Below are 12824 nucleotides of genomic sequence, written 5' to 3'. Positions count from 1 at the left end.
TCTTTTATGTGGCACCTTGTCGAATGCCTTCTGAAAGTCTAAATACACTACGTCCACTGGTTCCCCTTTATCCATGCCAATTAGAAAATCTAGGTGAATTTAATTTAAACATGTTTGGATAGCAATACAGAAATATTCAAAGACAGTAAAGGGTTAAAATTCTTCTCCTGTGTGCTGGTGACGCAAGCAGGGGCCACAGAGGGAGAGAAAATTGGGATCAGAGCCTGATTTGCACCTTCCCCAGGATTTCCAAGGGTACAAGAAGTTGGTGCTGCTCCATGGCACATTTAGGCCATTTCCGTGCTGCCCCAGAAGTACTGATAAGTTGCACCTTTGGATCCAAGTCAGCTCTGTGCACTTTTAAAGTTAGAACAAACCACAGCTACTGGAAGTAGTTTTAAAACAATCCTGACTGGCCTTTTAATAAGATTAGTCCTCATTTTATGCTGTTTTCGGTTTCTTGGTATTGCACCATTGCTCATATCTTTGGCTTGGATGTTTATTTTTTTGTTGTTTGCATTCAACCTTACTGCTGAACCCCACTATTCAAAGCAATTTACTTGATATAAGCCTCTGAATTACTAGTCCAGTAACATAACCACTACACTATTGTACCCTTTGCACTCATTGTTCCTTCATTGTCACCGGGTCAAAATCCTGGAACTTCCTACCTAACAGCATCGTCAGAGCACCTTTACCACACGGACTGCAGTGGTTCAAGAAGGCAGCCCACCACCACCTCTCAGGGCAACTAGGGATGGGCAAAAATACAATAAATTTTGGCCTTGCCAGTGATGCCTACATCCAGAGAATGAATTAAAAAAAAAAACACAGAATGAGCTACAAATTTCTGTTTTGGGAGCAGAGGTGGGAAAAGCCGCAGATATTTACTTTGCTTTTCCTTCAATGGGGCTTACACGCCATTCAGAATCCCTGACCACGAAGTTTAGTGGCTGACTTCCTCTGAAATTTTCACTAACATTACAAAACTGCCCTCTTGGAACTGCATGACAGCAGCCCAGTTAGCTCTCGCTCGGATTCTTCTGCCCCCCCCCTCAAGGTAGGGCTGCCAACTCTCCAGGATTGTCCTGGAGCTTCCAGGACTGCTGCGAGCAACCCTGGAGAAAAAACATTGGTTTATCAAAAAAAAAAATTGTATCTTCTTTTAACTTTCTTTGAACACTTTCATTTGGCCTCCTTCTGTGCTGTAACCATTCTATGATTCTATTCGTTATAAAAATATTGGACGTGGGAAAAAAGACTGTTTGACTGAGCAGGGCGGCTGGAGGTGGGAGGTCATGTGGTGAAACCACCAGGGATATGCCCAACCAGAGTTGGCAACCCTACCCCCAGGAGGAAATGCTTGACTTGTGCTTAACAGATAGTGGGAACACCTACAAGATTGTGGATGTAACGCTACATTCTTCCAATACTCTCATTTACTGTGCTATCAGTCTACCAGTATTTCTATGGGATGGTAACAGTGGGTATACTCTCCATGAAAACAGTAACTAAAGTCATTGAGGAAGAAATGGTGAGGAAAATAAGGGAATGTCACAGAATGGTCCCAACAAATCAGCTAGTCTAGCTTCAGTTATTCATAAATATACATGCTTCAGTTTGTGCTTGGCTTATTGGGGCTATGCTAAGTTCAATACTTTATACTGTGCACCTTGGGACATACATTGTGGACAGAGAACACCTTGTTCATACAGAATACTAGTAGGCTTTTGTCCACACCAATATTGCACCCGAAAGTATTTAATACACAATAGGATAACTGTGCTGATCATAGGTCAGGGCATCAAAGCCACTATCAATTATTTCCTAAATGTTACCGTCACTTTTTGAGTTTCCATGCCTTCCCTCCCCCTCTTTCTGTGGGTGCAATGGATCTAGTGAGGTTGAAGAAAGACTGATCTCTGCTGAGAGCTGCTCCAAACTTTGAAAACTGTGCCTGCAAAGACAAATCACAGCAACACCTTGGAAGCTCGCCAAGACTCTGTGTGAAAGTAATGTTAAACAAATAGTCAAGTCTTTAAATTACAAGCACTGAAGACTACTTATCTCATAAACTGTAACAAAATATTTCACACAAAAAAATTCTAGATTTCAAATACTACATGACTGATGACTGGGTAAGATGCACCTAGAAACAGTAACACTTTTTTAAAAAAAAAGTTAGTCCCCTCCTAATATATTTGTATTAGTTTGGGTTTACTTTCATTTGCTGGCTTTGCCTGTGACCCTCTTTTACACAGTTGTGTCGTGAAAAAATCTGTCAGTTTATTTTTCTAGTGTAACTAATTCACTAAACTATGCAACGTGATTGCAGAGTGTGCTTTATTCATTGTGTAATCATCAAGATTGAAGAGTCATCGATTACCAACAAATTCTGAAAAACGGTGAATAAAAGTGTTGATCAGTTGTGGATAGAAAATGGCTGTTTGCGACTACAAGACACTGACAACACATTAGTCACATAAACTAACTCACTATATTTGGAAGAGGGCAAATATTAGTCGTTAAATTTTCACATTTCCACCAATCATATGTATTTTGACTCCATATTACAGATCTAGAATAGCATTTTTTGTCAACTACGTTCTAACTAATGAACTAAAATACATCAATTTCATATCAAAGGAGCCAATGATAAAAATGAAAAGTGTTGTGTGTTCGACACACTGTTGTAGTCTGGTGGCTAGTTCAAAGCAGCATTGGTAGAGCTCTCTTAGCTACAGGTAAGTATGTGGTCTGAAAACAGAAGGGTGAGCAAAAAGAGGAAAAAGAATTAGAGGAGATATCCTCTTTTAAAAAAAAACCATGACGACCTACATATTAAAAGAGAAAAACTGCCCAGAAAGTACAAGTCTGTTAAACTGAATCACACACAAGACAACAATGAAAAAGTCAAAAAGCAAAATACTGCAAATCTGAAATACAAACAGAAAATACTGGAAACACTCAGCAAGTCAGGCAGCATTGGTGCAGAAAGGAAGTGGGGTTAATGTTACAGGACAATAATCTGTCGTCAAAAAAAATCATCCTTATATTCACAAATAAAAACATCAAGTTAACCAGAGCAAGGTAGGCTGATGGTTAAATCATCTTGAAGTTGAGATAACAGAATAACCATGACTTAAAAAAAAAGTTGAATTGTAAAAATAATATTTGAACATACTCATCCCATTGTCCACACTGTTTTCTGTACAGAAGTGTATCCAAAGCGACAGCATCCGCATCTAGGGCTCCTGGGGAGGGCCACTGATTGGTAAGGTGCGCGGTTAATTCTTGTCTTGATCTCAAATCATTATTTTTTAAAACTGCCCTGTAAGAAAAGGTGTTCAATATGATTTTGATAAGAAAATGGATCCCTAAGATTGCCCAAAATTACTTGCAGTAGTAGCTAGCACCCACAGTGTATTATATTTAGTGCTACTACTTTTCAACATTAAATATTTATTCACCTTCCAAAGTGTGACTGTTTTTTGATATTTTTGCAACTCGATGAGGAAAAAACACTACATTTTTTAGGTTGTAATATACAGCTCTAATTGCCAGTCCCATTGACACAGCAATTAATTTCCAGTAATGCAATCATTTTACCTTCTATTTTTAATTCATGATTTAGATATCTGACAATATCTTCAATCTTAAATCAGTAAACAAACAACAGCAAGTAATACTCTTACATTATTAGAAGCATTGTAGTATACACAATGGAACTCTCCTGGCTCCTATAAATTACACCACAGCCATTGGTAGCAGCCTCAACCTTGGTGGTATTTGCTTGTAAAGTAAGTGAGGCAATGCAGCTGCCTCCAGAGAAGAGCTTTCCTGAGCTGCTCCAGAATCAGTAACACCATTGGTACCAAATAAAAAAGCTACCATTGGTGGTGCTAAATGCCATTTTTTCTGGCAACGGATAGGCTATGTGATTGGAATGCCTGTGTAGGCCAGATGATGCAGATTTCACTTACTAGCTAAGTTACTACTCTGCTAACTCCCCTCCCCCAACATCAGGAAAGGACCACGACCAGAAATGACTCTACATGTGGAAGACTGCATTGGCACCTGTGCTGTAAAAATCTGCCCCCACAGTCTAAATCTAAAGATATGGCACAGCACTGGGAGCCCCAGCATATTACAAAACTGCTCCTATTTATAGTGGTTCTGTTAAAGAAAGGAGGCACCAGTCACAGGTAAGCACCTGGGGTAGGCTTTATTGATTGGTTTTAAAATACCGTGGAACCCACTTAATTGCGACCAGTAGGGACAACCTCAAATTGGGATAACATTTCTATAAAGCAGGAATCAACAAAAGTCAAGGATGGACTGGTGCACTTCAACCTTTATTTGCCTAAATTTTGTACAATATCTTACAACAAGGGTTAATACAGTAAAACATTTTTATAAAAATAAAAATGCTCAAATCTTGTTTTTTATGCAACAAATTATTACAACATCTTAAGAAGGTGAATACAGTATAACATCTTAAAAATTAAAGGAAATGCTCATGTTTCAGAAGATATTTTTATGCTGCAAAGAATTCTGTGATGTTTTTTGGCAGAGATTGGAAATAGTCAACCACCAGTGCGTAAGATTCATCAAACGCTTCACTGTCTTTTGACTCAATGAATCAAACGCAGAACGCACAGTGCAGAAGCTCCCTCTCCAACTTCGGGAATTTCCAGCTGTGGCACATCTTCAGTTACATTTTCTGCAGCTTCTGTTGCTGAGTCTTTCAGAGAAGGAATGATTTCTGCATCAGTTATCTCTCGGCAGATGTCAAGGTCATCATTCAACGAAACAAAAAGATTAAACTCTGCCTCAATCAAACTGCCGAGAATCCCTTCATCAACCTCAACTTCGATTGGGTCATTGGTTTCCTCACTAGAAACCAAACCACACCACAGTTTCTAAAGCAGTTACTGATGCAGCTGGGAGTCACTGCATTCCAAGCTCTTCTGAATAAGTGCAGAGCATCCAACACGCTATAGTTTTTAATAACCTGTGAAATGCCAGTTTACTCAATGGAATTTAAAACAGAAAACACCTTGTGCAGGAATTGTTTCTTGTAGTGTTGCTTCATGCCTTGGTCCAGGGTTTGGATGATGAAAGTGGTGTTAGATGGCAAAAGTGGGCTTTCCTACGTGTGAGATTAGGAGCCACATCATGGCAAGTGGTAATATCCATCAAAGGTACTATCTTCTTGTGCCACTTTCTCATCCTGGCATCCACTTTCCAAAAATTGTTTGTGTCATCCAAGCATTAGTGCTGCCTTCATAATCAGTTGAAAAGATTTTCACAGTTTTAAAGCAATGGGGGTTCTTGCTTTTCCTGATCACAACAACTTGCATTTAACTTAGTAAAACGTCCCAAGGTGCCTCACAGGAGCATTATCAAACAAAATTTGACACCAAGCCACATAAGGATATATTAGGACAGGCGACCAAAAGCTTGGTCAAAGAGGTAAGATTTTAAGGAGCACCTTAAAAGGAGAGAGAGGTGGAGAGGTTTAGGGAGTGAATGCCAGACCTTAGGGCCTAGGCAGCTGAAGGCACGGCCGCCAATGGTGAGGTGATGAAAATCAGGGATGCGCAAGAGACCAGAATTGGAGGAGTGTAGAGGTCTTGGAGGATTGTAGAGCTGGGAGAGGTTACAGAGATAGGGAGGGGCAAGGCCATGGAGGGATTTGAAAACAAGGATGAGAATTTTAAAATTGAGGCTTTGCCGGACCGGGAGCCAGTGTAGGTCAGCGAGCATGGGGTGATGGTGAACGGGACTTGGTGTGAGTTATGATACAGGCAGTGTTTTGGATGAGCTCAAGTTTACAGAGGGTGCAAGGTGGGAGGCCGGCCAGGAAGGCATTGGAATAGTCGAGTCTAGAGGTAACAAAGATATGAATGATGGTTTCAGCAGCAGATGAGCTGAGGTAGGGGTGGAGACAGTTTCACCTTGCCTGATCCAGTTTGGTTAGAACACGACAACAATGCACGGTGTTCTTTTTTCATTTTGCCATCGTTCATCTCTTTTTTTTGGGTACGTTTGATCAGGCAGGGTGCAATAGAATAGTCCGGTCTTGTTGCAATTGTAAATGCAGTCAAGAATACTCTGTTAATAAACCAGTCAGTTCATGCATCCGTAACAGGTTTATCACTTTTTCCCACCACACAGCTTTTTGTAGACAAGGTTGTGTCTCACTTTCCAGTGGCACAGGGATTCCTTCGATGCTTCAAAGCTTTCCACGCCGAGTTCTTTGGGAAGCTCATTACCATTAGTTTTCAACAAGCATCGGTCGGGTGGGATTTTCTGATTTTCATCAACATCGGCAATCTTACTTTCACGCTTCCATTTCCTAGCCCGGTTCACATTTCTTTCCCAGTCCTTCAAGGCGTCCGCTTTTCTTTTGAGAATTTAAGAGACCTGAGATTCAGAAATGCTAGGTTTCTGAGAGACTAGCTTTTGAATCTTCAATTCCTTCAAACTGTTCAAAACAGCTTCTTACTCGGGCAGCAACAAGTCACACTGCTTTTTGTGTTCAGCAACCTGGAAAAACAACTTCCATTCCTCGCTCACCCAGACACCAACAAACAGGTGGAAGTCAGGACAAGCCAGTACTTATGGACGTTGACCACTGAACCCAATCAGATTGAGAGGTGAAAGCCTCAGGTTCAAAGGCGACAAATCTCATTAAAGTGGGATTTCTGCATGCCACACTTGCACATAATTGAGAATTGCAATAAATGAAACTGCAATAAAGCAAATATACTTATTGGAAGTATAGGGGGAGAAGTGGGACTTTAGAAATGGTTACGTTAAAACCGGCTGCATCTACTATACAGTAAAGATAAGGTTAGTTCTAGTGATCAATTACCTGGACAGACAAGAAATTAGTGAATTAGGTGCGGATAGAACTGTTTTTCTGGCGGTACAGATTGAATTTATACATTTTAAAAGCAACCTGTAACCCTCTCCTATATATATACACACACACACCACACTTAATAAAACATGCTTTTAAAAACATAGGTACTAAAAAGGGTTGCAGAATATAAAAACAATTGCCATTGCAGTGAATATGTCACACTGCAATATTCAGTGTGTCTGTTTTACATAAGTCAGTGGATCATAAAGAAGAACGAACTTAAGTAGGTTATGGCATTTTTAATTGCAATAGTTTCATTTCAGTGATGCTTAAAACCAGCTGTCACACCAGCGGAGAAGTGTACATGACAAGCAACTCTATAGGCTGCATTTCAATTTTTTTTTCTGTTCCTTGTTATGCTTATCTTCACAAAACCCAACAATGGCTGAATCAATGTTATGGCAGCACAAATTTCATGGTTATGACACTGCCAGTGGATTTCCTGTGGCACTGTTCACGATAAGTCAGAGGATACACTGGTTTATAAGGACAGGAACATTACACAACATAGAATCATACAGCACAGAAGGAGGCCATTTGGCCCATCGTGCCTGTGCCAACTCTTTGAAAGAGCTATCCAATTAGTCCCACTCCCCCGCATTTCCCCATAGTCCTGCAATTTTTTCCTTTTCAAGTATATATCCTATTCCCTTTTGAAAGTTACTATTGAATCTGCTTCCACCACCCTTTCAGGCAGTGCATTCCAGATCATAACAACTCGATGCATTAAAAAAATGTCTCATCTTCCCTCTGGTTATTTTGCCAATTATCCGTAAATCTGTGTCTTCTGGTTACTGACCCACAAGCCGGTGGAACCAGTTTCTCCTTATTAACTATATCAAAGCCCCCTCAGAATTTTGAGCACCTCTATTAAATCTCCCCTTAACCTTCTGTGCTTTAAGGAGAACAATCCCAGCTTCTCTAGTCTCTCCACATAACTGAGGTCCCTCATCCCTGGTACCATTCTAGTAAAACTCCTCTGCATTCCCCTAAAGGCCTTGACATCTTTCCTAAAGTGTGGCACCCAGAATTAGACATAATACTCCAGTTAATGCCTAACCAATGATGCACATAATGCACATAACATTATTTTGCTACTAAAATTCACTTTCATATCCTTTTATGGCCACAAAGTGTAATTGCTGTGCCTTTCTAGTTCGATTAAAGGCTAATTGTGCTTAGACAAGTCCCCAGATCAATTAGAATTAGAATTAGAATTAGAATGGATTCCATTTTGTTAGTGAGACTCCACGGGCTCGATTTTGCGGGTGCGGATCATTAACGGGGCAATTTACCTAGTTGAAATATTCGAGGTAAGTAATTTTTTTAATTGATTCTGAATGTGAAATGAATTTTACTTCACCTGCACGGGTTTCCCTTGGCTTCTGAATCTCACCATTGAAACAGTGGCGAGATGCAACCGATGTTGATTTGGCCGTTTAAACCTGTGATTGACATATCAATAAAAGCTCAAATATTGCAGCTGGTCTCAGTTCTCTCCAGCGAACGTTTGCCTGAGAGTTCTTTGTGTTGGGTCTCTATTCATTCTTCTAGCTATCATTCAATTAAATTCAAGAATCAGAAAATAATCAATTGTTAACACCCTGAATCAATCTTGAGTATGTGCACAAGCTTATATTTTCAAGAATGATGACAAAATTTGAAATATTGGAATATTCTGCAGTCAAGTTACTTGACACAATCATAAAATTTTATAAGAACTTGGCTATTTTGCTAATCCAAATTATAGCACTTCAAATATTTTTCCAATTCTCTTCCATTCTTTACCTTTGTGCGGTCCATCTCTTCTTTTTCTGGCTTTCTTTCTCTCCATCTTTGGCAATAGGCTTTCCACAGATTTTTATCACAAGTTCAGACTCCTACAACTATTTGGATTGTGTTTCTTCGCACCACACTTCCAGTAAATATTTCATCCCTTTCTCTAATTTTCTCCTTCTCTGTCATATCTGTTCCAATAAACCTACTTTCCACACTGGAGTTCATAAAGGTCCTTCTTTTTCCTCAGTTGAGTCTTCCCTCAGCAGTGGTTGCCAGGCCCTTTGATTGAATCCAGCACATTTCCCATATGCAGCAGAAAATAATTGCCAGGGACATCAGTTATGCTTTTCAACTTTTAATGCTTATGCTAGTGCTGGTGCTGTTAGGAAGTTCAAAATTTATATTGCACTGATCATCAAATCACTTCTCTCCTGCTCACCCTGATATATGTTCCTTATTCCTGGCCTGAATCTGGAGGCAGTTCTTCATGCCTTCTCTCCCCTCCACATTCCTTTCCCTTCCCATCCCCCTCACTCAATCTGCCTTCACTGTTCTTACTCTCTCCCTCATCCCTTCCCTCCCTGTCTTGGTTCAATTATCTTGCTTGGTTGACCTGAGAAGTAGCATTGGTTTTGATTCTTCATGTACAATGCCATGGGAGGTCAACTAGCAAAAACTGCAAGCAGTGAAAAGAAATCTCTCCACCACAGCACCATTGCATCACTTTCTACATCCCCAGAGAGAATAATAAACGTGGCCCGCACTCAACTGAGCGAAAAAAAAATCAAACCCCACCCAATGAGAAAAAATTGGCAACCAAGCCAAGGAGCATATATCTGAGAACAACTCCTCCGCCAGAAAAATTACCATGGGGTCGATATTAGGAGGGAGGCGGGTTGGCAGTGGGGGGGGGGGGGGGTTTGACTGGGCTCGTGGGGAACGCGGCCAGTGAATTCGGGGTGCTCTACACGCAATCGCAGCCTAATTGAAGGCACTTACCTTGGCTTCCGGGTTTCGCGCTGGAAAGCTGCGCAGCGGGCGGACTGCGCACCCGCATCACAGGCTGTCAGCAGGAGAAGCCCTATTTAAAGGGGCAGTCCTCCGAAGCTCCTGCTGCAGCAAACAACCAATTTAGAAGCATGGAGCAGGCCAGAAGCAAGGCTGCTCCAAGGTTCTCTGACTCCTCACTCCAGGTGCTGCTCAATGGGATGAGGAGTAGAAGGGAAATTTTTCATAAGTGTCCTCCCTCTACCACCAAGAGGGCCTGGCTGGAGATGGCCGAGGAGGTCACCAACACCGGCAATGTGTCCAGAACCTGGGTGCAGTGCAGGAAAAGATTTAATGACCTAACCAGGTCAACCAAAGTGGGTATACTTACGCATTCTCCCACACAACTCCTTCTGCACTGCCACCACAACGCTCTCGCATCACTCCTCACATCCACTCAACTATCATCCTCACCTTGCCTGCACGTACTCACCGCCCCAGTTCCCATTCAAACACTACCACGCAACCCAATCTTCATACAATCTCATGGCTATGTCTCTCACACTCACCCCCACCCACAACAATACATGCAGCGGGTCACCGTGCAACCATCACTCAATCATGCCTCTGTATTTTGCCTTGATAGGAGAAGAGATGCCAGAATGCTCGGGAGAGGGCAAGGACCAGAGGGGCCCCGCCACACCAGGTGGCATTAACAGATGCGGAGCAGCAGGCACTCGAAATAAGCCGGATGCTGGAGTGCCCGTCCGTGACGGACGCCGAGACTGGGAGTGCACAAGCGGCTGGTGACAGAAATCTAACACTCAGCACTCATGATGGCAAATGATCTTAGCATCACTTGGCATCTGCAGCACCTCAACATCTGTCCACATGCTTCATATTGCTTTCTGTTCTCTTGCAGGGCCATCTGCGACCGCTGTGACTGCGGAGGGCGATTCCTCAGGAGGACCTGCCGGCCTCTGATGGAGCATCGTCACATCTGAGCCATCCATCCACCAGCGCAGATACACACACCTCGGTGGGTCCCCGTCCTCACTTAGTTGGGCTTGCACATGGTGAGTCACCACGCACGTGAGCATGAGCAGACCCTGGTGGCAGGGGCAGCCGTGGAGAGTCCACGTCAGTTGGAGCACTCTTCTCCAGGCTCTGCTCAACTGGACCCAGATGCTGAACCCTGGGGACCAGCCGTTAAAAGGAGAGTCATCGAGGGTCAGCAGCACATTGCCGAGGTACTGGAACAGTTGCCACGTGCACTCTCCACAATCGCACAGAGGATGGAGTCTTCCAACTCCTGCATGGGTGGAATACGGTCACAGGGACGTGAAGGTATCTCTGAGATAGTGTCGCAGGTAGGTGCGGGAATGTCTGCGATGGAGGAAAGGCTAGCCTCCATCGAGCGTCAAGCACGGCTCAACAATGAGTCCATTCAGGCCCTGACAACGGCCGTTCGGATTCAGGGTGAGCAACATTCTGCCGCCTTAAACACGCGGACACAACTGGCCTTCCAAGGCTTCACACAAGTCCTCCAAACTGTCGTCCAGCAGGGTGGAAGGAGTGATGTGGGCCTGGGCCAGGAGAGGGATGATGGTGAAAGGGGACATGGAAGTGGGGATGCCACTCAAAGCGCTCCCACGTCTCACCTGTTGCCCCCCTCTCAACCTGTACCTGCAATGCTGCCCCCTCTCCAGGTGGCCGAGTCTGCCCCTGCACAGGTGCAGATGGAGGGGCCCTCACGGGCACCGAAACCCAGAGGGTGTCCGCGCAAAGCATCTCATCGGTCAGGGCATGAACAAGAGCAACCTGCCACTACCTCTGCTGAAGCCACAGGGGTAGCACCACATAGGGGTTCCCGTAAACGTAAGGCTAAGGATTTGTGAGCACAAAGGTGATGCACAAGGGTGAAAGATGAAATGTCATGTTTTTGATTTATTTTCCTTTGTTTTGGAAAAAATTATAAAAATTTGTTATCACCAGTACTGCCACGTCTTCGCAAATCTTGTCTGGTTTGCGCAATAATGCCCTTTCCTGAGGATCACTATGAAGACCCACAACTGATGCCACCCATTGTGTCACTGCAGAGTGGGTGTAGGTGTATTTGCAGGGCTTTTCTGTGCAGACGACTGAGATGCCGGCAATGTCCCCGGTGGCACACTGAAAGGATGCGGAGAAGTTGTTGAGGGCAGTGGTGACTTTGACAGCGACAGGTAAAAAGATGGTGCTCAGGCCAGCTGGGAGCAGCTCGGCATGAAGGAGGCTGCAGATATCCACGACTACATGTCGAGTGACTCTGAGCCTCCGTGTGCACTGCTGCTCAGAGAGGTCCAGGAAGCTGAGCCTCGGTCTGTGGACCCTGTGGCGAGGGTAGTGCCCTCTGCGACGTATCTCTCTCTGCCGTTGCCCTCCCTCCTGCTGTGCAGGTGGATGTGTCACAGCACTGTGTTGTAGAGCTCCACGTGTCAGAGGTGGATGGCGTGGATGGTGAGTCTGGTGATGCTGTTCGCCCTCTGAGGAGGTCATGACTGCAGCTACGGCGGCCCCCATCCGGAAGATGTACATCTGAGGGGGTCCGCAAGGTAGGTACATGTGTCTGGACACTGGGGTAAGTGTGCAAGTTGGTGAATTTTATTGTTAGGAGGAGAGTGGTGGAGGCCAAAGTGACAGAGTGGCCGTCTCCAACCCCCCCCCCCCCCCCCCCCGACCCCCCACCTGTCAAATGGACCTTTGCAGCTTCCACAGGCTGGTGGCTGCAACACGTCCATTTCAACTGGGAGTGTTTCCCCCAGTACGGGAAACAGTCTTAGTTGAGTTGAAAATCCCACCCCTCCTAAAATATCCTACAAATCAGGCCTGCAAATGACCTGAGTTATCTAATTAATTGCCTTAAGTGGGATCCCACCGGCAGGAGTCCCGCACGTGGGGGCTGCGCGTGCATTTAAGCGCGTCACTGGAAAACCCGGAAGTGGGTGGGTTGGAGCCAGGCTCCGGACCCGCCCCGGAAATCCCCGATTTTCAGAGCCCCCCTCCGCCACGAACCGGCCAGCTCGGACGTCCAAAAATCGAGCCCCATAAGTCCAAATGCATCACCACAGCATAGGACCAAAAACAC

At 44.1% G+C, this 12824-nt stretch overlaps 1 protein-coding gene across 2 annotated transcripts in view; it reads right to left on the bottom strand.

Moving 5' to 3' along the window:
• Positions 1-12824, bottom strand: part of rundc3b (RUN domain containing 3b) — a 118828-nt gene that overhangs the window by 5986 nt on the left and 100018 nt on the right. Inside the window, exons 9-10 of one of the 2 annotated variants that reach the window (XM_068006945.1) lie at positions 3185-3331; positions 1839-2002 (exon numbers count right to left, since the gene is read on the bottom strand). In XM_068006945.1, coding sequence (XP_067863046.1) covers positions 1839-2002; positions 3185-3331 — 311 coding nt within the window. The remainder of the gene's footprint in view (positions 1-1838; positions 2003-3184; positions 3332-12824) is intronic. The other variant, XM_068006951.1, reaches the window with a different exon arrangement.

Source organism: Heptranchias perlo, chromosome 2 (genome assembly GCF_035084215.1).
Source record: "Heptranchias perlo isolate sHepPer1 chromosome 2, sHepPer1.hap1, whole genome shotgun sequence".
Classification (NCBI taxonomy): Eukaryota; Metazoa; Chordata; class Chondrichthyes; order Hexanchiformes; family Hexanchidae; genus Heptranchias; species Heptranchias perlo.
The sequence above is the reverse complement of the archived record's forward strand: the minus strand, read 5'-3'. Positions and strand labels throughout refer to the sequence as shown.